Source organism: Anopheles arabiensis, chromosome 3, assembly GCF_016920715.1.
Source record: "Anopheles arabiensis isolate DONGOLA chromosome 3, AaraD3, whole genome shotgun sequence".
NCBI classification, from domain to species: domain Eukaryota; kingdom Metazoa; phylum Arthropoda; class Insecta; order Diptera; family Culicidae; genus Anopheles; species Anopheles arabiensis.
In genome coordinates this window covers 60,993,154-61,016,662 of record NC_053518.1, presented here as the reverse complement: position 1 = coordinate 61,016,662, position 23,509 = coordinate 60,993,154, and the positions used below count along the sequence as shown (strand labels likewise).

The 23,509-nt window shown below is 43.1% G+C and overlaps 1 protein-coding gene across 5 annotated transcripts; it reads right to left on the bottom strand.

Annotated features, from left to right (window-relative positions):
* Window positions 1–950: 950 nt before the first annotated feature.
* On the bottom strand, window positions 951–21,544 carry LOC120900131 (retinal-specific phospholipid-transporting ATPase ABCA4). 5 transcript variants are annotated; one of them, XM_040306748.1, is made up of 16 exons: window positions 21,325–21,544; window positions 10,123–11,020; window positions 7,687–8,053; window positions 7,233–7,597; window positions 6,087–7,159; window positions 5,710–6,021; window positions 5,285–5,622; window positions 5,018–5,204; window positions 4,458–4,941; window positions 4,169–4,398; window positions 3,330–4,091; window positions 3,073–3,253; window positions 2,143–2,997; window positions 1,574–2,077; window positions 1,212–1,499; window positions 951–1,125 (listed from the first exon to the last, which is right to left on the bottom strand). In XM_040306748.1, exons 2-16 carry the CDS (start codon window positions 10,201–10,203, stop codon window positions 1,060–1,062), a joined length of 6,093 nt encoding a protein of 2,030 aa, XP_040162682.1. In that variant the 5' UTR covers window positions 10,204–11,020; window positions 21,325–21,544; the 3' UTR covers window positions 951–1,059. The 5 variants fall into 5 exon arrangements, with proteins under 5 accessions (XP_040162682.1, XP_040162681.1, XP_040162683.1 ...); XM_040306747.1 differs by having other exon boundaries at window positions 21,332–21,544; XM_040306749.1 differs by having other exon boundaries at window positions 10,123–10,946; window positions 21,332–21,544.
* Window positions 21,545–23,509: the final 1,965 nt, after the last annotated feature.

The following is a 23,509-nucleotide window of genomic DNA, read 5'->3' as shown; positions in this document are numbered from 1 at the left end:
TCATCATTTCTCATGCACCGTGACTATAATAACAGACACGTGGCGATGTATATAGCTAGACCAAGGGACTGTGCGTACCTTACCACCCCGCGTGCTCCCTTAATCGTAGTGTAGTTTGAAGAGGCTACAAATAAATTCAACCGACGTATACCACTCATCAAGTATGTACTCATTTTATATAAGTGTACGTGTGTGCATCTTGACTTGCTAACAAGAATAACACAACACCTGTAGAAAGCGCCTCGCGACTATCTGCCCAGTGAGATGTTACGAACTTCATCTCACACGAAAGGTTTTTTCCCCTGTTTTCTCACGAAGAGATGCTGTGAGAGGGGACACAATATGTGAAAATAAGACTCTCGCAAAAGAATGCCGATGAGTGAGATTGTTTAAAAAAGCTCCAATGACCTACTTTCTGCTTCACTCGCTTGCATATTATCCCAGGAACACTACTAGACGATATTGCTCGGAGTTTGAATTCCAGCCCTCCGGGGACCTATCTAGAGGGTTGAAAAAATAAAAGCTTTCAACAATTCGTTGCTTTTATGGGCCGATGAAGCATTTTGTGTGGGGAAAAAATCTTCCAACCGGTATTTGGTTTTATTACTTCCCTCGACTTTGTAATGCACAAGACGTAGGGTCAATGAACTAGCGAATCCGTTTTCAACCGTTACGTAAAATGGTCTCTAAAGCGTGAGCTCATAAAATCAAGGGTTATTGCATGGGCGGTATCAAGAGCAGTGTTATGATGCTTTCGTCATCGTTTTCATTGACGTCACAGATTGTGTGAGAGAAACTTATGGAGCATATGACGTGCCGGATGTTTTAAATGACGTTCAGTCACAGACATACGAAATTTATCAAATGTACGTCCATTTGCCCATTTAACAATACACAGTAATGTTAGGCAAAATGTTTGATGATAATTATGAATAAATCAAAATCGATAATTTCAAAAAGCAGCTTTTAGCTCACTGTTTTCTTCGTTTTATTCTCATTTCCAATTTTAATCCTACCAGTATCTATATATTACAGAAAAAAAACCTAAACCATTCCTCCCTAACTGTCGTCGAAGCCTGGATTAGCATGGTCTTCCTCGTGATTTTGCAGGACATTTTCGAATACCTGAAATAGATGAAACAAAAACAGGAAAGCTTGAGCACGCTGAACACATTCAAATAAAACATGAAACCAGTCCCTAATCCACTTACCTGATCCATCTGACATCGTGAAATCGTATATCGCAGCTTGTTTGCCTGAGCAAAGCGCTGCAGCTTGAGGAACAGTTCACTGGCCGTGCCTGTTGCGGGTGTGGAAGTACCAGGTGCTACTACCAAGCTACCCGTATCATCCAGCATGATAGTGACGTGACCGTTTTTGTACGGTTTTCCATTCTCTTCCCGCTGCGACCCACCCTCCGGATAGATCTGGCAAACAAACTGGACGGAATTCTTGTGCAAAATAATATCCCGCGTTACATTGAATTCGCGTTTGATGACCTGTTAAACGAGTAAGGAGGGAAACACAATTTTAAGCATCATGCTTTTCTGTCTGTTTGTACATGCAGACTTACTCTTAAAAAGTCCACCTCCCGAAGACGCTCCAGATAGAGCGTTATCTGATAGCTGTGTCCGAAGCGTTCCTTCAGGCGATCCGGTGTATCGACGGTGAGCAGCTCACCATCCTTCAGGATCGCTATTCGTTGGCATATCCGATCGATTTCTGAGATACTGTGCGAAGTGAGCAGAATCGACCGGTTCTGGGCGTTTAATCGCTCGATCGTACTGTAGACGATGGAGCGTGTAACCGGATCTAGATCACTTGTCGGCTCATCCATTAGGATAATTTCCGACTGACCGAAGCAAGACACGGCTACGCACAGTTTTCGGCGATTTCCACCGCTCAGATTCTTAACCAACACTTTACGATACGCCTCCAGATGGTACTCTTTAAGCGTTTCCATTATCAACTTGTCGATCGATTCGATGTTACGCAGCTTGCCGTAGAACACAATCACCTCTTCTACGGTGAGCAGTGGATCGAGGAAGTTATTCTGAGGACAGTACGATGGTCCGTGCTAGAATATAGTAAAGTGATTTCTGTAGAACATACTCTAAACAATACTTCCGCAGTAATACTTACAGTACTGTAAAACGTAAAACTACCACCGGATGGAAGCAACTCTCCAGAAAGAATTGCAAAGATAGTAGACTTGCCGGCACCATTCGTGCCCAGCAAACCGAAGCACTCGCCGTAACGCAGCTTGAAGGATACGTCCTTGACTACTTCGAGACCCTTGGCACCACCTCCACCACCGCCACATCCACGATATCTCTTCCGTAGATTGTCCACCGACAGGATTTGATCAGCCGTGATGGACTTTTTCTTTCCCTCCACGCGGCTTATCACTGTGCTGTAATCAGGCGTATCCATCCCGTTGATGTCATGAACCTTCGGTTGAGATGTACCTACGATCCGGTTATAGATTCGCTGTACCACTTTGTACTCGATCGCAATGTTCAGCAGCATGAAGATGAATCCCATTACCGCCAGGGCAATAAGATGCGGATGAAGGAGAGTACTATATACGGGCGATTTGTACGAATCAATGTAGTAGCGCTTGAAGATCTCTGCCGTGATATAGTTTTTAGACAATTCAATTAATCCATCCGAGAGGGCATGCTGTGGTAGCACGAGAAAAGCTCGATTCAGAGCATTGCGTATTCTTTCCGACTCATCACTGTCGCCGAGGATATCGAAGAGAATGATGATCGTCAGTGTCCCCAGGGCCGTAATGACATTCAAGCAAAATATCGACATATTTGCAAAACTTGCGTCAGTGAATAGCTTCTCAAACAGATGAACTGCCGGAATGGTTGCAAAGCCGTAGAACACTAGTAGCAGACAGATGCCCTCGAGCTGCTCACGTGCTACGTAGGCCGGTATCGCAAACACCTTGAACACGATCATGGCCAATGCAAGAGCGATAAGGAAGATCTGGAAAGTAGTTCATCATTAAATGAGTTTTGTCGTAAGATTAATCGACCAACTGGCGTTCTGTTTGCAACGTACCATAGCATCCCAGATGTATGTTACGCTCCAATAGGTGAAGACGTTTACGCCGGCCAAGCGCTGCTGTAGCTTCTCTCCGCGTATCCGTTCGTTCACTATGTACACAGACGCACCGGCAACGACCAAGCTGAAGGCCAACAGTATGATCAGCGAAATTCCCGCATCGGCTATTTGCTGCAGCCTGTGTGTAGAATGCAAAAAAGGTAATTAAATAAGAACATTCTCTTGCCGAGCGTTTACGCACAACCATCACTCACATCGAAGATACGGATAATTCATCTTCCTCGATCTTTAATGGATGATTAATGGTGCGGATTGTGTAGCTCGAATCGTTCAATTCCGCTCTCAAAACCGCTGTATCCAACATGTTCAGCCAGGTTGGCATCGAATGGTAGCCCTTGTTGTTATACCAAACGATATTCTTCTCCTTATTGATCGTGATGCCACCGTACCGACGTTCCGTGTAATCATCAGTGGTAGAAAGAACCCATCGGTAAGCTTCATACGAAGAGTTGAATATGCTACAGTACTCATCCGTACAATGGGCAAGAACATCCGATACAATCGCGTCCCGGTACTCGTCACCATCGGTTGCATTGGTGTAGAATTCGGCTGATCGTGGATAGAGTGCGGTGGAAAAATTCACCATAAGATCGTGTTCCCCAGGTGGACGGATCGTCATAAAACCCATCGCGATTATTTCAAAGATAGTTGGCAGCACAAGCAAACACACCAGCAGTCGATAATTGCGCATGAAATGGCGCATCCGTTTGCAAAACAGCGTCCACATAATGGACATAGTGCTCAGCTTAGAGTCGTTCGTTTTTGGCCCATGGAAACCGTTTGGAATGTGCGTTGCGGAGGTACCATTTCCATTTTGCAGCATAGGATCGGCAGGTGTTGGATCGCTAGCATTGACTGTGCTGAAGATATTGAGCAAGTTTTCGTTGCGAATTTCGAATGAATCGATCTGTTTTTGTGATTTCAGCTGTGCCATATGTTCCAGTAGTGGTTCAATGCTGCAAGCAAACGCAAATAGGAAAAACAAACAACCATTAGTGTTTAAATCTTATGATATTCATTTGCTCACACTCACTTTAACACCTGACTGTCGTTGGTGGATGAAGTGATCTTGAAGTTGAGTTGATTAAGCGTAGCACTCATGTCATATCGCAAATCAACAGTACCGTCCAGCATTTTACTGAGTTGTGCAATCATTACGGTGCGATCAACATCTGTCTGATGTTTCAAAAAGATGCTTAAATAAATCGTATTGGTAAATCGTTTCTTCAACTCTTCTTGCGATTGTTCCAATATTGCTTTTCCCTGAAAATAGATTTTAAATAAATGTTTTATCCTGCATTCATTCGCTGTATAAAACTAACGTTTTCCAGCATAACGATCTTATCGCTCAAACATTCTGCCTCGTCTAGATGATGCGTAGCAAGTATAACGGCACGGTCCTTGCGCAGCGTCTGTATTAACTCCCAGATGTACTTGCGCGCTTTCGTATCCACGCTGCTGCATGGTTCATCCAAAATAACCAGATTTGGAGAGCCTAGGAATGCGATTGCAATGCACAGTCGTCGCTTGAAGCCACCGGATAGATCCGACGCTCGATAGTGCTGGTAAGGTCCCATCTTCAGATTTTCCAGCGTCCGTGAGACCTCTGTATCGAAACCACGGGTCAGTTTGATACGTGCGTACAGCTGCAGGTGCTCCTTAGCGGTAAGATTCGGTATGAGCACATCGTTTTGGGGACATAGTCCAATTTTCTCCGCATTGTTCCTTATGCCGGAGATGAAATCGTAATCCAGCGGTAAGTGGACGTCTCCTTCAATGGGTCGTACCTGCCCTGTAAGCAGTTTTCTGTGGAAAAAATACAAAATAAATGTATCACTTGTATCGCTTGTTGACTACGGGACAGACAGTGGGGTATTATTACATGATTGTGCTTTTGCCGGCACCGTTCCGTCCGAGCAGGCAGGTCACTTCATCGCGACGGAATGTGATGGAAACGTCACTCAACACCTTCTTGCCCCCCTTTTCATACGCGACGTCCACGTTGCGCAGTTCGGCCCCGATGCTCTTGTCCAGTTTGATACGCTTTACCGTATGGAATGTGGTTTCATCTGAATCGATAGTAGTACAGTCGGTTAGCAACGGTCAGTAAATCGCCCAAGGTTTTATTTGATTACATTGCATTACGTACCTTTCTTAAAACACTGATAAAGATAGCCTATGGTAAAGTAGATCACGGCGTCGAGTAAAATCATTAGAATGCCAAACTTGAGATCATTCTCCGCTATCGCCCCTCGGAAGGCGCTGGAGAAATTCGCTCCGCGATGTTGAAGCTCCATTCGGATCACGTGACGCCAGGCGTAACAGAAAGCAGTCGAAAAGGAAAGATTTGCGACGAACTTTGCCGCTGAGGAAAGCGTTGCCCCCAGTGCGATGATAATGATGTACGGAAGGAATGTTATCAGGAAGAGTATCACAGTCGACACCGATCCAATGCTAGCAGAGTTGAAGAACATCGAGCACATGTAGCTGGAAAGAAGGCGTACACGATGATCACGAAATGTAAGAAATGTCAAAACAATGAAATTGAACACCACGTCCTTCCTGATAGCTTACCAGAATCCGATCAAGCACACGCCAAACAGCACCAAGTAACAGAATAGGAACAGTTGATTGGAGTGTACTAGAAGGCCTCCACCGTAGAGAATGGCGAGACCAATCAAGAAAACGATACTAATTTCGATGAACGTAGTGATCACCCAAGAAACAGTTTCCGAACCAGATTTAAGACCCATTGACCGCATCAGCATCGAATTGCCGCTCTCCTTCATCCAGATCTTTTGCCGCACCGATGAAGCAACATGTACGATCAACGCTATGAAGTATGCCATCTGAATGGCCTGGGCAAGATATAGGCCCTTTTTAAAGCTAAAACAAGGAATACATTATGTAAAATCTCATTCATACATTTTTTTCACAATCACATTACTTACTCATCTTTGGTGTACTTTGGGTAAGGGAATTGCTTCGTGTAGAACTTTTCATTCGCAACCTTATACTCCAATTCATTGGTGGACTTTTTGCTACCACCGCCAAAGAACAGGTCAAGAAACGACTGTCGCTTCTGTCTGCTAAGTACAGGCACAGCAGTGGTTGTGGCAGACGTTTCGGAACTAGAGCCTTCTTCATCGTCGTCTTTGAAATCTAGAAAATCTTCAAGCGCACTACTGTTGCTTCCGCCACCGAAGCGATCCAGTACATCCTGAGACACGTTCAATCGTTTGCTTAGATCTCCATAAAGCGACGATAGGTTCTCGGTCGTAGTTTCTGAAACAGAAGCAGGAGTAGCGGTGGTTTCCTCCACCTCTTCATCACTATCCTTCACTTCGACGCTTTTATCCTCAGTGTCAAGATCGTCCTCCTGACTGAAGTCATCAGTCAATTCCAGCTCGCCTCCAAAGGGTGAACTATCTTCGGATTTTTCCTTCGATTGTTTGTTAAACATTTCCTTTTTCGCCTGCCTTATAATGCCCATATCCACCGCGTGCTGTATCTGTATGAAACCTCGATGATACCGCATGTCCAGTTCAAAGCTTGCCTCCGGTCCCGGGAACCAGAAGCGATTCCGATTCTCAACCGTCACCGGTGTATCGTCCGTGCGCATGCGAATTTTGTACGTGATTTCGTTTGCAGTCGTACCATTTTCAAAATATACACCCGCGAAGAATAACTTTTTGCGGTTCAGCTCGAAAGCACGATCTTCTAGCGTTTGCTCATCCGACACGGGGATGAACCGGTCGGCCGAAAAACAATCAAAAATATTGGCAATTGTGTTCACCGCTTTGGCAACTTCGTTATCGTACAAAATACCACTCAGCATATCCTCGATCAGCTCAATGTTCACATTACCTCCGACGAACATCTTTATCAGCGGACTCTTTGCTAAATTGATCAAACTTTGAAAGCTCTCGCGTACTTCTTCGTCGGTTCGCAGCAACTGCAAGGTGGTATCAAGGGCACGGAAAAACTCCCTCAACCTACCCATGTCAGCAAATGTTTGATTGGCCTATAAGAAAGGTATGAATAGATAAACTTTGCTACTGGTTTGCAGCAATGCGCAACGTTCATTATTCGCTTACCAGTTTCATAATTTCGTCATTCCGCTCGTTTGCCGGCCCGTACAAAACCTTTCCCTGCAGGATCGGTTTCAAAAAGCGCCAGGTAATCTTGCCATTGTTAGTGTTTGTTACGTCCAGGTATAACTGCTTGCAGTAAGGCGTCGGCATCACTGCCAGCTCATCCTTGTCCGGGCCTGCGTAGTCCGGCGTGTAGAGAATGTTGTCCACGAATCGAATATTATCACTGCGCGGGAATGGCCGACCGCACAAAATGTTGCCCGACTTTGAAAACGTCTGATCGTCCGAAAAAAGCTGCAGTATGTCAAATTGATCACCCACCTTTTTGCGTATCTCGGGTAGCATCTTCACCAACCGATCGCCATTGCCTGTCGGAAAGGATGAGTAAGGTTTGCGATATCGATAAAACTAAACGATTTACACAAAATAACGGCTCACGTGTGTCAATGAAACGTACGCTCAATTTCTTTAAATTTTGCATGCGATACGATCGCGGTAACACTGGCGATAAAGTTCCGTTCGATTGGTAATTTTACGATCGCATCGTACAGTGCGGCATTATCCAGGATGATCTGGACGATGTTAACTACGGGTGTTACTGGCGCATCGTTGAATTCTTCCGTTTCGGCATAACTTTTCGCATCCTGGCACTCGTTCTCAAACGTGCAGATGTAGGACTGGAAGAACGGCAAGATACCGTTCGCCTGTAGGTTACGGGTCGGGAACTGGCAGTCGTTGATCTCCACCGCTTGGAATCTATTTCTCAGTATGTAGAGAGCGGCAAATATCATGCACGGCCACACATACTGAATGATTGTCATCCACTGAAAGTTGACAAAAGGAAACCATATTTGTGTTAATGGCTGAATGTATAGATACGTTGAAGATTAGAAAATTTGTTTTATTTTATATTGTGCAATATTTGTTATGCTGCCAGTGTTAAATAAAAATATAAGTGACTCTTCAAACAATCAGACCATCGTTTAAATGTAAACCAAATCCCCTTTTTTTAATTGAAAATTTAAAAATTAAAATAACGAAGTATGTCATTAAATTGATCAAGTATGCGAGAAATATAGTAACTGCAAGCTAGACATTGTTGACAAAGAAGTATAATAGTTATTAAGATATGATTTAACGCTATTTTATCAATAAAAAATAGATTTAAGTTTGACTTCACGAAGCGAATGTGGCCAATGCGTTCGTAATTTAAAAAAATAAAATAAAACAACAACTATTCTAACTGGGATTTTAAGATATTGAACCCTTGCCAACTTTTCTGAACAAATTTATGCAAGAAGAACAGCCCAAAATAGCCCCGTTTCTTAATTGTTTAATTATTTTTGTTTTAATTTTTTATTAAAATTGGCATATTTATCAATATAATTGCAGATACGGTTATGAAAACATCAGTTGCTTGTAACAATACACACAACTAATGTAACCACCTACTCATACCAAATGTTACCATGCCAGAATATTTATAAACATTTTATTGTGTTAAAACTGCAGAAAAATTAAATAAAGAAAAAGATAAAATTAAAAACTATTTTAATTATTGGAAAGATGTAGAAACTAACTGGTCGACTAACTTTAGTAAAATTCAATGGACGATCGATCCTAGACATACATAAAACATGGGTTAAACATTTGTATGTATAATCCATCCGAGTCTTCTCATTATTAATAGATAATTAGACATGTCAGATGTTCTTCTTCGGCACTACCATCCATTGTTGGTCAATGCCTGTCTGTACGACTAGTGGGGCTTGGCTTTCAGTAACTTATTGATTATCAGAATAATCAGTCCTACGTAGGGGGGCAGGGTCCATTTGGGGATGGGGCGCACGACGGAAATGTTATTAAGTCGTGCGAGTTAACGACTGTACCACGAGACATAACCGATCATTATCACGCAATATCTAAGATCAAATTTATTTGTATAAGTACACAAATAATAGATTGTAAGATCTTACAAGAACATATCGAAGTTCACATACCCTCGTCCTAATATTTGAGGAAGTTTAAAGTCAAATCAGTTATTTTGTTTTAGAAAGAACTTTCTGATGATTTTCACTGACGATTTATTTTATAATCCACTTAAAAACTCTTTTTTAATTATAAACAAAATGGTTTTAAACCGTAACAACATTGCTGAATTGCTTCCGGTACTTCCGGCATTTTTCTACGATAATTACAAAAAGAGCAATAAAAATGTGTGTAATTTTTTGCTTATTATATTAAAGTATTCTTATACTCATTATCAATCATACTGAATCGTGCGATTAACATTATTAGTTTATAAAATGAGAAAAAATAACTTTATCGACCATTATAGATAACGATCACTCATAAATGATAGATTACAAAAATGTCATTCTAAGCGTTATCATCATCGTGATTCATTCCTTTCCTCTTTCTCTTCTGCAGCATAGTGCGCAGACAAATACCATAATTTGGTCATGCATGAAGTTTTTTTGCTCAACTTGTGTTTTTTACGATCGCGAAACACCATACCAACGATCATTTGCAGCAATGATGAACATTGAACCGATGAAAGATGAGATAGAAAGTGTTGTTTAACGTATTGCGCTTATCAAAGTACGTAGAACGAATGTCGTTACGCATACTGCGCTGCCAGCGCGTACGCACCGGATGTGGTGTATGCGGAATAGGAACATTGGTAAAAAAATGTGCAACTGATCGAAGCGAGGAAATGTCATACATATTAAACCAGCTGAACCAATGACAATTGACCTACAAATACAGTATTTACTTTTTATAATCCGGTTATGAATCTAACAATCTTAATGAATGGCATTTGACTGCAAATGATTTTTTAAAGTTTAAATTATACTTCTTTTCAAGTTTAACTATACAACGAAATACTTACTGGCTGTCGTATCCGGACGAGATAGTCTTTTTTAAGCAGTGCCCGTATTTGCATGCTGTCGGCATGCCTGGACAATTTCATGTTACCGCTCCCGTAGTGAACTGTTCTTCTGGCGATGTCAAATGCGGCAAACCTTGAACTTTCACCCGCAGATGCGCCACCAGATGGGCGTTAGTCGTGCGTTACTTCTTCACACCACGCAGCAAACACAACAAGCAAATATTTGACAACTTGTATCGTTGTTGGTTATGTTTTGGTAACCGTTCACAACTTATCTTCTGCACCGGGTCATGCTGCCAAGAAACGGATTACTATGATTACTATCGCCTTATGTTGTCGGGAGGCTTGCAATATTTTCACTTTTTTAACGTGCTTGTACAGTAGTTTTGCTTTATTTCTATTCGCTGATAGTCACTTTTACTCCCCTCCTCATTCGGATACCGTACTCAGATGCCCTTTTATACTACCGGCGGCACTGAGCATTGAAAGTTGTAATTGTGTTTCGCACTTTCTTTTACTGCCTACGGTTACGTTTTCACGTGCGGCACAATTAGAGACACACGCACACACACACGTTTGCGATGCACTTTTTTTCCAGGAATGGGGTAAGCTTTATTTTTCACTTATTTAATGAGCATGTCCCACTGGTTGGCACCGTTTAGCACAAAAACACCTTTGGTCTGCTGATGGTGAAGGTTATGCCAATGGACCTAACCCGGAACACACCTTGTCGTAAAGTGGAACAAATGCACTGAAGTACGGTTTAAAATGCATACACAATAACACACACGATTTATGTATTGGGAGCTACGTTAACGTACAACCTAAAAAAAGTCCATTGAAGATGATCGGATCACTAGTTTTACACAAATTTGGAAGCTGCTACTATTACGAAGCTCTGCACGAAAACGAAAACAACAATAATTAAAACAAAACGATTTGACGTTGCACAATCGCCAAAGCTATGGCTCGGCTGCGGATGTACCAACGTGGTGGAGAGGAAATGAAAAACAATAGAAAACAAAAACAAAACCCTTTCTCTCCATCCGATCCGGGCATTGGGTGATGGATGCTGGATCATCGTCTACGATCCCATGCTGCTTAACGTAATTAGCGCTCACTTAATGTAATTCACTAATAGGTGGCCGGCACTCGGCGAAAATGGACGAAATGTGCGTTTGCGTTTTGATAATTACACTGCGGGAACCAATTCACCAAATGTCTTTCCCGTTTCTAGCCGAGTGAGAGGCTCACGAACGGGTGATATGGCGTTTGACACGTTAGGATAGGTACTTAGTTTAGGCCGGCTAATGATGTGCAACACAGTGATGGATCGTTTAGCGGATTACGAAACGGCATGCAACACAGTGCGCACAGGGTGAGTTAGAAGAAATGCGGAAGAGAGATACCGATCCCGGATGGGGCGTAGGGTGTTAAGTTAAGTTTTCTTTGGTCGGACTAGGGCTGAGCTTAGATGTTTGTCTCTACCAACTGGTGTGCGTTGCTGTTCGGTGTGCTGGTTGCTGGATAAATGAACGATTTCTATTAAATAAAGATTCTATTTATTGGAAATTCAGCGCTTTTACTTAGCAATGATCGTATCATGAATCATAATTGTTCTACAAAACCGTCCAAACAAATCGAGGGAAGGAAATTTTCAACAAACCATTCCCATCTACATGGTGTTGGGCTCGAAAATGTAACATAAGCACCCCAGGTACGTCATCATGGGGTCTTCCCTGAGCCAGAAACGGAGGGGAAAAACAAAGAGATGCCTTGTATGCAGTTTGTTGTATCTAAGTGTTTCGGTCACACGATCGATGAGTAATGGTGTTTCTGGTGAGCATAAGCCTACAAAACCATTTCCATGCACCGATTTAATGAACAAATCGTTCACGTTAGCTTTACCCCAAGTGGAGATGCTTCGCATTACCCCATGTGGTCGTTCCCGGCTGGAAGGCAAATGACCTAAGTCAAGGCCGAAATAAAGCTTTTGCCCATGGTATCGTTTAATCGATTGCTAAGGTCTTTGAGGGTTGGCTTCGTTCGTATCGTTTTGCGAGGTAGGTGAGGATACTTCAACATCATCAAACAACGTCGGTCAATTCGGTCAAGTTCCTCAAAAAACAAAACAAAACAAAAAAACGCACATACGAAGACGAAAACGTAAACACCTGACTAATTTCCATTTTAAACGATTGTAGTAGGGCGTTGGGTGAAAAAATGCACCCACAGTGTCATTGCAATTCCGAGACGCTAATTGCTGATCGAATCATTTGCATAGAGGCACCGAAGTGGCAAGGCAAAGTGTTGAAGTCGTACGATGTAAAGTTGGGTGAGCTAGTTAGAGGGACTGGCAGTAGAAAACAGAAACAAGCCATCCTCATGCAAATAACATTTATTACGCAAATAAAGTTTATTAAGCATTCCCGGCAGCATCTTGACGATAAGAGGTTACACGTTTGGGAATGTAGGAAACTGGGCAGAGCTTGTTATATGCACGTGGATTGTGGAAATACGCACACTCAGCATTTCAGAACAGCAGACAGTAGGTCAATCGAGTGATTTGCTATGAATCATGCGATCTTTGTTGCCCCGCACCGGATCTAGATCGTCGGGACGCATTGGATAATGGTCAGTGTAGGGGGCGTGCACTAACTACGCGCTCCTCATCAGCGTCCAATTAATCTTCGCCTAATTGATCCGATAATACGCGAGGCAGCAGTGCAAGTGCAGATCGAGCTACACACGTACGCAGCCACCGCAACCAGGCGTGATGGATGGATGAACTTGACGACCGAAATCGATGACAAAAAACCGGTTTGCTAACATGCAATGTATCGGTAGATGAGGTTGCTGTTGCATTGACGTACTCCTTATTTACAATCTTATTAACGATTGCGTTCACGAGTGGGCAAGAAGGATCGTCGTCGTTTGCTTGAGGGAGTGGACTAGGCGCAGCTGCCCATTCCCGGTGACGCCGGAGTGTGAGTGTGCTTTTTTTTCGTGTAGTCATTGACCATTTGTGGCATGAGTTGTTATTGAAAAATCAGCAACCCAACAGCTTGTAACCGGTAATAAAAGCCTTCGTTTTGCACCACTGAAGATCCCACTCAACCAACTGCTCGAAGAGTCTAGTTTTGGGCCGTTTTCCGGCACGGTTCAAGGTCAGTGAAGATTATCGAATAATTTGTGAGTCAAACGGCTGCCTGTCTGCGCCGGGAAGGCAAAGAATACACATCAGGAAAATACGCAACGCTATGTTTTGTGTGCGTTACACATGCTACCCCCTTTTTTTCTTTGCACATTCTTACGATTTCAACAGTACCATTTCGTTTCGGAAGCGACGAACCGGTTTCCTTCACCGCAGTGGCGGCTCGATTAAGGAACCCGTTTGAGAAGCACCCCATCGGCATTAGATCGAGATGGATGGTGTGGTAGAAGCGGAGCTAAAGATGCTTTCGATTTCGAGTGTTGATTTCTACTGCGGAATGCTGATGCTAGTTTTACGTCAAACAGTCGCTTAACGCCCGGTGCGATCGTTTCGGTGGCTTGTTTCCCGTTTCGCATTGATTCAGCTTGAGTTTGTCAACCAGAGAGAATACCTCAGTATTCGCCTTCATTTATAAAGAAAAGGTGTGATTTATTCTCGTATGATTCTTGCGTCGCGATGACGACTAGCCGAGTGTTTTACTTCCACACCTCCAGAACGCTGAGATGGCCAAGGGTTTGCGAATGGTGCATCGATTCCTTCCAACTGCCTTCGCCGAATGGTGACGAGGAAGCTTTACAATTTCTGGAATCGATTATCATTACAATTTTTCCATCCACAACAACATTATTCAAGCAACCGGTGTCGATAGAGTTGTGTCGAGTCTTTTCAAACCACTTTAGTTGTGATCGGTGGATCACGAATAGGACGTAGCAGCAACGATTACAAGTGATCGTCAGAACCTTCTCCAATGATTGCATCGTGAGCAGGCAAATGCTTCACTGCCACTGCGTACACGTATTGTTTGAGCAAACAAACGCAAATAATTCAACGACTTTTTAAGAGGCTTTTGATAATTCTTGAATTTGGTTTCGTTTGTGTTGGCAGTGACCTTTACATAGATGATAAAAACGATGATTCATAGCTTTTTTTCGGAAGCTGTTAATGCTTCATTTGGTTAAGTCTTTAAACAATGAGTTTGCTTAACTTTTGGAATGCAAGGTCTCTTTTTCGGAAGGCTCGTTTAGTGTGATTCAATCTTCTACACTTTGCTAACGGACATATAATCCGATTCTTAAGCTAAACTCTTGCGTTTGACACACACTTCCTGCTTTTTGGAAGGTTCGTAAATCAGCTGCAAACTGCTTGCTTTTATTATTTTTACGATCCATTTATGTTGCTCTTCATCACTCAATATCATACCGAGGAATAATTTACTACCTCTTGTTCCATGGTTATGAAAGGTAACGTAATGTTAGCTATGTATTTTACGCATAAAAAAGAGGACTGTGTTAGAGGCTTACCTCTTCAAGCGGGAAGCTTCTATAACACCAGCCTAGCATTAACCACAAGCCAGCAAAAGCTGGCAAGCATTGCGTGGTTTTGGTTAAGGGCACGTCCAAAACAGCACCAGTGTTTGGCTCAAGCCCCACAGCACGTACCGGTCGGTAACCTTGCTGAAATGTTGGTTATGCTTGGGTAAACTTCTCTGCACAACCCAAAAAAGGGCCGGATGTCACCAGAAGCTAGCCATTATTTGTGCAGACGATCGTACGAGCTAGAATTTAAGTGTATAGTTTACACAAATAACTTTACAAAAACAATGTTTGTGCAGAAGCTACCAATAAAGTGTTATTATTGCACCAAACAAGACGTTAACACGGTATGGTATAAATCTTTCAGAACACGACTGTGACCCGGTAGACGGACAACGCATGGATTCAATACGTGACCTGATAGACATTACCCGGACCCCCATAAGACCTCCCACAAGACATTTCAGCGTCTGGGACAGGATGTCGAAAACGGGACTTGACCAGCGGTTTGTAAAGGTGCATAAAAAATGGGTCGTCACTGGGGTGTGCTACTTGTGGGTAATGTTATGCAAAAACGGCGGCAAATTTGAAACGCAGCTTCTTCAGCACACACAAGTGTCCGTGTGGTTTATTGCCATTGTTAGCTTAGCCTAGCCACTATGCCCATTCGAACCCAAATAGATGCTTAAGCGCAATATAGTACTTCCCGGTTAGACAACTGCACTGACTGACTGCAGCCACCGTCGGATTGTTACTGTTTGGTTATTCAACTGTCGTACTCCAATAGAGACACCCGTGTATGCGCTATCGAGTAAAATGCTCTCAAGTCACCATGATTCCAGGTTCGATGCTGTTACTTGCTGCGATAGGGCCAAGTTTGCGTGATTCGTTCGTTTCAACGTGAAGTGCATCGTTTTTTGTGACGATAGGGGTATGGTTTGTAATAGCTGTTATCAAACTGGACAGCAGCCGGAAGTCACGATTAGCATCGACATTCAATCGCGTCACAACAACAACACACACGAGTACACCGGGATGCCATAGATTGGTGGCTGGTAGAATGATTCCATCTAGCCCTCTGGATGATCTGAGTAAAACCATCGCATTTCGGTATGCAACATATACTTGCTTGGTGATGATAATTCTGCATGTCTTGCCAGAGTTTCATTCTAGTGTTGGAGAATTTTTATTCCAATGATATTTCAGCTGAGAAAATCAAACACAAATGTTTAAACAGATCTACCGACACCTCACACGTACGGTGTCGGTTCTGTTACGCTGTCTCCCACGGTGTCGGTACAGTGCCGCGTGCGACACACGAAGAAAAATGCCTCACCCCGATATTCTCATGCCGATTGTGAGTACATCAGATTGTCTTCCCGACCGGTAGCCGAGAGATTTGCGGGAGAGATTTCCCGTTCGCAGGGGCGCAATATTTTCCACCCATTACCCGTTCTGGAAACGTGGAACTTTGTTGTCGACTACTCTATAGGCTGAACCATATGCCGGAAGTGTGGCGCAAATTTTTGTTCCTCAATTAGTTTTCCCGTAACTGACGTACAACGATGGAATGAATATACAATATAACGCTTGTTGACTGATTGCTAGGTAGTGATCGTACATAATGATACTTATTTGGAGTCGTATCCATAATGTTAGTATCAATCCGTAGGATGTATACTCCTAATATCTTAGTATCAATTGCAGAAAATAACTCTTCCTTGGAATACCTGAACACAGCAATGTAAAACTATTTTCCCAAATTATAATGGAATTGCATCGATAGCTTTTGAATTATTATTGTGCCATCCTTCAACATCGCCTGTTAACCTATCAACAGGTGTTTTATTGCCCTTCATTCAGACCCATTTCAAACAAGCACAAAACGTGCATCATGCTGGTCGAATGTGGGAAAAAAGTCGTTAAAAGTAAATATTTGTTTATAAAATTACCCCGATCGTGTAAACACTGGCCTGTTCGCTCAACCACCGGGCAATGTTTCTTTTAATGGAATGAGTAACAAAATCTCACGATTATTGCTCTCTTCACGTTATTTTTTTGTTTTATTTGCTCTGTGTTGATCATGAAATCTACCGACAAGCGCAAGAAAGTGTAAAAGAAAAACATGAAACCGGCCACCCAGAGCTGCTTGCTGAGAGGCCGCGATAGGGGTATAAAGAGATCGTACGGACACAGGCGTGATACTGCAGGCACTGCAATCCCACCTTTCGGTGGTGCGGGAAGCAATGCAAAACCGGCCGCATGCGGTGCGACGCCGAGATTGCGCACACTAACCACGCGCAACCGGTAAACCACGGACACGGTCGGTCTGCGGATTTCGTAAAAATAGCATCGATTCGGCGACCCAGTCCACGCGGTACGTCTATCGCAGGAGAAGGTATACGCACCCGATTTGGCTGGCGAATCAACCGGTTCGCTTGGCCAGTCGGTTTCAGATTGCTGTCCCAACGCAAACGCATTAGGCGACGGTGCCGGCATGTTGTCCCCTTCGGTGTGCGTTTACACTAGAGCCGCGTGCTGTTGCAATGAGGTTCGATCACGTACAGCGCCCAGAGGGGCGTATGAAGGAAGGGATCTTTTTACACCCTAGCGTGTGTGTGTGTGTGTCCTCTAAAGCAGGGAATAATCATCACAGTGGCAGACGACTTTGACCGTTCGCTTATTTTTTTTTTTGTAGTTCATTTTGCGATTCATATTTTTGATTAGCTTCTTCAAAGATTGATTGTCAGTTGGTTGCAATAAAAAATATACCATTCTACGGTTATTATCCCTAACACTTGCATTGTATGAACGAAGAACCGCATTCTCATGCAATGTTGCGAAAGCTGGACCCCTCGCAGCGAAGATGCTCGATCGTGTCTTTCTTTTTTGCTCTACTTTTATCCCACTGCGAACGGAATCTCCGCTCGACGAGCATCAGACGTCACGTCATTAGAGTCTAATTACTTCCGACAGTTTGTACGAGGTGTGAAAAAATCCGTATACCATGAAACAGAAAAAACACTGTTGACGACGTTATTGCGCTTGAACAGACGATCCTGTTGAATGGCGCGCTGATAGTCTAGTGTCTGGGCATAAGAATTTAGACCATAATTGAAACAAATCTGTATCACTGGGTCAAACATGCAGCGGCATTGTTTTGCTTTTGAGCAGCTTTAATTCTAACTATTGCGGTTAGTGTGTTTTTAAAAAGCAGTTAAGAGACGCAACACATAGGTCAGTGCGGAACCGATAAGCCGTTGGGTCGGGAGACTATCATGCACGATGCAACATGGCGCCCAACCGCGGAGCACGAATTCGTGCAATAAAAGTCACGCTTGTGCGAAAGTTCGCATTTGTTTGTTTGTATATGAATGTTTTCTTATCGCCGATCCTCGACTGTGTGCCGTACATCTTGGGGGAGCCAAACCGTACATCGTTGATTGGAGCATCGCTAGCCGATAAGGTGGTTCGATCCTCCAGCCTATCTCTAGAACAGCGTTAGTTGGAAGAAAATACAAAAAAACGGAGCTGCTTCTATCGGAGAGTTGAAACTTATTTTTAGCCAGATTGTGGCAGTGAGTCAGACTCCTATCAAGATCTGCCGGAAGGGTAGCTTAATGAGAACGCGAAGAATCATTAATCGCACACTACGGGAAATTCAAAAGGATTCTGTAGTTGCAGTAAGTTCATAATGAATACCAAGTATGAGAAACATATTCTACCAGTAAAACCCTCTCGATGGACCATGGCATATTGTGTAATATTTTCAGTTTAAATAAACCGACTGTCTACATTTCCAAACCATTTGTATCAACAGTTTCAAATAAATCGGACGGTTGCTTATTGCTATGGAACAAATTTTGCTTATGGAACGATAACGTTAGGTAGGTAGCAACGATATAAGTCTTTCAACCCAGCTAACTAGAAACAAAACGAATTGGAAGCTGGTCAGAAAAAATTCTCATAAATACACAAAACCACTGACCTGTTTTAAAGAAATGATTACAAAAAATAAAGAAAGGCACAATTGAGGTATGTTTTTGAAGCTGTGAAACACATTTTTCACGCCAGGGATGTATTTCTCAGCTTCGAACAAGATGATCTACATTCAGAAAGACGATCTTAATGCTTGTGTTGCCTCTATAAGGCTAGCACTACTATTCACGTTAGATGTTCTTCTTGGCACTTTAGACATTAAGCTGAGCTCAAAGTATGGATTAATCAAGGCGCATGATTAAAATTAGCTCAAATTTTTCATAAAACCCTGTGAATACAAATATTATGTTCCGCTTCGCTAAATGATCGCTGTATGATTTGTTTTCGTAAAGAATTAGGAAGTGATTTAAAAAAACATACAAATGAGATTGAGCAAGCAAGGAAGATTAGGCTTGCAGAAGTGGAAGAAGAGCAACTGCTATGAGTCGACAAATTTAAAACACATTTCGTTTCGTTGTTTTATGATCTCTGTTGAAGACCGCGGAAGGAAAATAATTGTTCGGCATTTGTATGTTTGTTGATTTTGTTCATCGTTCACTGGAATGGGACGGGAGAAGGGGATATTCGATGACGATTACCAATTTGAAAAATCATTCCCTTTTGCGAACGTACATTTCCGACCGACGGTGAAGTTGCACAATTCATACAACTGATTTTTGTTTCAGACGGAAACCGTTCAGATCGACCAGCACAACTATGCAATCGGTGTAATTTTCATCTTCAGTTCCAGCTATTCAGCTGTTAGATGACTTCCTCACCCACCCAACAGTGAGGTGAGGTTTGATTGACGTTTAGCTGGCGTACTACATTGTGAATAATAAAAGAAGCACATGATCGTAGCTTTCACAGTAGGTTAAGCGATTCGACACATTAAAACGACCCATTTGCTCATTGTAGCTGGAAGCGGGAGCAAGTGTTTTTAATTGAACAAAACAATTATTTTTGCACACCTTACGGAGGGGCTGTTTTTTTGCACAACGGATACCGAGATTAACCTGCAGCTTTCCGCTTGCTGCCGATGGGTCCAACTATATGGAATAGTACGCTGCCCTGCTTCGCGCGATCATGTTTCATTCGTTTTTAAGAAGTGTAAGGAAGTGTACGCCTGCCTTTCGATACTCATAGAGAGAGAAAGGTGTGCCGTCGTTGCTAGGTGCCTCTTTTTTTGTCTTCCATTTCAGCACTCCATGGTGTTAGTAGTGATCGCCACACGATCACTGTTTGCACGCACGAAACAAGAAAGAAGAAAAGAAAGAAACAGATAGGCAAGCTCTGATCCACCTCCCCGTACCACAAATAAACCGCCCGTACCGTTGTGATACGTGATCGGGCACGAAATCGGAAGAGAAAGGAGGAAATCTGGTAAGTTTAGTATGCCGACTCGGTGATTGCAAGGGTCGGTGGTGAAGGTACGCACCCCGGTTTGTAACGTTTTCTGGGGGGCGGCGGAGGGTTGAGTTTAAAAACGAACAAAACGTTTTGCTCTGGGACCTTGGCTCAGGCGCGATCGGTGCTTGCAAGTGAAAATTTACCTACGCTATCACCGTGAAGGAGAGCAACTAATGCTTACCCCTCCCCCCCCCCTCCCGCCCAGGGGATTGGAATGAAGCTACGGGGTGGTAGGATGCTGGAAGGAAGCACATACACGAACGGTGATGAAGAAATGGTAACCAAAACAGAGTTAAGACAGAGAGAGAGAGGAAAGAGAAATTTAACAAACACATCGAGAGGGAGAGTGAAAACAAACAGGTATGAAAGAAAGAGAAAAACAACTTAAAATAAGACCATTATGTGGAAAAGATTTAAACCGAAAAGGAGAAGAAGGAAGAACGCAAAAGCATGAGTGAAATAGGCAAACCTGAGCACGACAAATGTTGGTTAATCATAGCGATCGGGCCATTGCAAGTGCAAGTCTGCGTACGTGTAACTCTCACAGGTTAAACTTTTCACCGTCACAGCTAGTGACACGCAGTGCGCGGGAAAATGGGAACATAGCAATTTACGAAATAATGAAAAAAAAAAACACACACACACACACACACACACACTACTCTCTTCATGTGGGTCGATTGTGTGGATGAATTTTAAAACCACCCAGTAGTGTCTGTTGCATTAGCCGGCACCGTACTGGTACTTTTATTCACTTGTTTTACCGTTTTATGATAGCACTTGTTCGTGTTTGATGAAATGTTCACTTTTTCGAAGCATTGCACTTTAAAATATCGCACACTACCGTTCACTGTTGCTTTGTTATAACTAGAAATCAACAACCAAAAATCAAATTTTTGGCGTTTGTTTGTGTTTCAGCATTTAAACTTCACTGCGACCTTCACCCACCGACGAACAAACACATACGCACAATCAATCTTTGTTTGCCGAAAGTAACCAAAAACAATTGAGCAACAGGTCAACGGCAAATGATCGACTATCGACAGGTTGATTACGGCCGGACGGCACAGGCCCAACCGATGCGCACGCGTCCCTTTGCACTGTCCAGCTTGGCTTGTAAAACCATTTACCCATCGGTGCAGAAAATCTCTTGCAGACAGAAAATGGTATCCAACAGCAAACAAAAAATAAAATAAAATAAAAACCAAACCACACCATCCCGCGAATACGGCGCTGTGCACACGTACACGGGGCATTTGCGTACACCAACGGGCACAACACACATACAACTCACTCGCACAAATACACCGGTACTACGGGTCGGGTTTGTGGTGCGTTTCTTTTTTTAAAAGACGTAAAATTACACCACATCCACGTCGGTCAGCAGAAAAGCTGTAGCGCAGAGCAGAAACACACGCCCTGTACGCCCAAGAAGAGCGCAGCACACGACAGACAACACGGCACACGACCGCGAGCGACCAGATTTAGCGCCGAACTGACGATCGGATCCGAACGTACCGCGAGTCCAAGGCCCACGGGCGAGTGTTTCGAACTCGGTCCCAAGCTGCACGCGTCTCTTGGGCGAACGGAGAGCGTAAATATTACTACGCCATGCTTAAGCGGGCATGCGGGGGTAACGCATCAAGGGCCAGAGCGCCTCTACTAGCAAATACTAGCAGACAGAGAGAAATAGAGAGATCGCGCGAGTTAGAGAAGATGAAGGAGAGAAATAAAAATAAAAGCAAAACATTTAACACTATGTAAGTGTAACGAGAAACAGAGAAGGAGAGACAACAAAGTAGGTACTGGGCAAACAGAATCGATCACTAACGATCGATGGATGCTGCAGACGCTGTCATCTCACATTGACAGCGCCTAATGTAACTAAGGGTGAACTTGACCACTCGTCGTGTTCTTGTAACCCATATTCTTGCGTCTGTTTTGGTGTATTTAAAACATTTTCCACGCCCAGCTAGCGTCATCTGCAATTTGCTGACCTTGATTTTTGCATTCGATTCTTAAGAAGATGATAATTTGATTAGGTGTTCGAATTCGTGACGGGTTCAAAATGTGACTCATGATCATTTTCAAAACACTTTCATTGAAAGTGAAAAAACCCCTACGGCTTTAATGATTATAATACATTAATAATAATTTTACAGCTAAAAACTACATACTTTCATAGCACATTGCAAATCTGTAGCAGAAACATTCCACAGTCCCTAAAAATGAACCTGAGAGTGTTCCTATGTATAGTTCCACAATGACGGGTTTTTTTTCCAGTTCCTAGAGATCGAATAACTGGTCTCATCTACCGGTAATATCAAACAAATTGAAAAAAGCACCACAACCCAACTGTTTGTGACAAACGAAGCGGAAAAATGGAAAAGTACCTTTCATCAGCATACTGTCCCCATGATCTGTGCTAGGGTGCTTCTGCATTCACTGAGGATTTTTTTATGTTTTTGGTATGCGGAAAACGAAAGGCAGTATGCAATTATGCAATTCTCATATTGTCGTATCGTATTGAATGCATTTCATTTAAAAAAGCAGTGTAGTGCATACAAGTAGTAAAATTCTTCCTTTAAATGTCAGCAGCAGCATGTTCTAGCAAGCAAATGCGCTCATGGTCATTTTTATAAAAACCTTCAATCAAAACATTGTTTTTTTATGTATGTACCCAGGCATACACTCCAAACGGCCTTCAGTGAAGGTCCGATACTTCAGCCGCCACAGGACAGGTTTTCGTGCTAACACTTTCCCTGCCCACGGAACACAGCGCACCGCAGTGGGTTATTCGTCTCTGGACCCACCGTACAGCGCACGAGATGCATCTCGCTTTCGTTTACAGCATCTAGATTGTCCTCTAGTCGAAGATGCTCAAAACCGGTTCACCAACAAAAGCGTCTTACAGCCTTCCTCACTGCCTTCTACAGTGCGTGATCATGGTCGCATGGTCGCGGGCTGTTATCAATTTCGTTTCACTTTATTACCGTAATCCCGATGCGTCCTGTGCTGGACGATGTGCGAGCCGCATGAGACATGCTCGTCATTTAATAACGGTCCATTATACCGACGATCGATGTGCTTGACGTTCGATGTGGCCGGAACTGAGGTTTCCTCGCATGCGATCCCGTGCCGGTAGTCAAACACATGTTTTCCTAGCTAAATTGTGTTGATCACATTGCAAGCACGGTAATAGGTTTTTCTACTCTTTTTAATAGAACTGTTTGCAATGTTTGATAGGGTAAGAACAAAAACCATCAACCAGGAACTATTGCTCTGACTAAACAAAAAAGATACAATTTTAACCTTCTGCCCTGTTTTTAAAATAACAGGGATTACAGGAGGATGATCTTACAAAACCTCCATTCCCAAGTCACGATGCGCCTAGCACATCGCATGACGTACATGATTCGGGATTTTTCCCCCCATCATCTCATCCATCCAGGCATTGAATCGAACATGATGT

Coding starts and splice junctions, on each gene's coding strand:
- LOC120900131 (XM_040306748.1), bottom strand. CDS start 10,203: ATGAAATTGTCCAGGCATGCCGACAGCATGCAAATACGGGCACTGCTT. Junction 4,942..5,017: donor GCCGGCAAAAGCACAATCAT/GTAATAATACCC, acceptor TTTTTTCCACAG/AAAACTGCTTACAGGGCAGG. Junction 1,500..1,573: donor GGGAGGTGGACTTTTTAAGA/GTAAGTCTGCAT, acceptor CTCGTTTAACAG/GTCATCAAACGCGAATTCAA.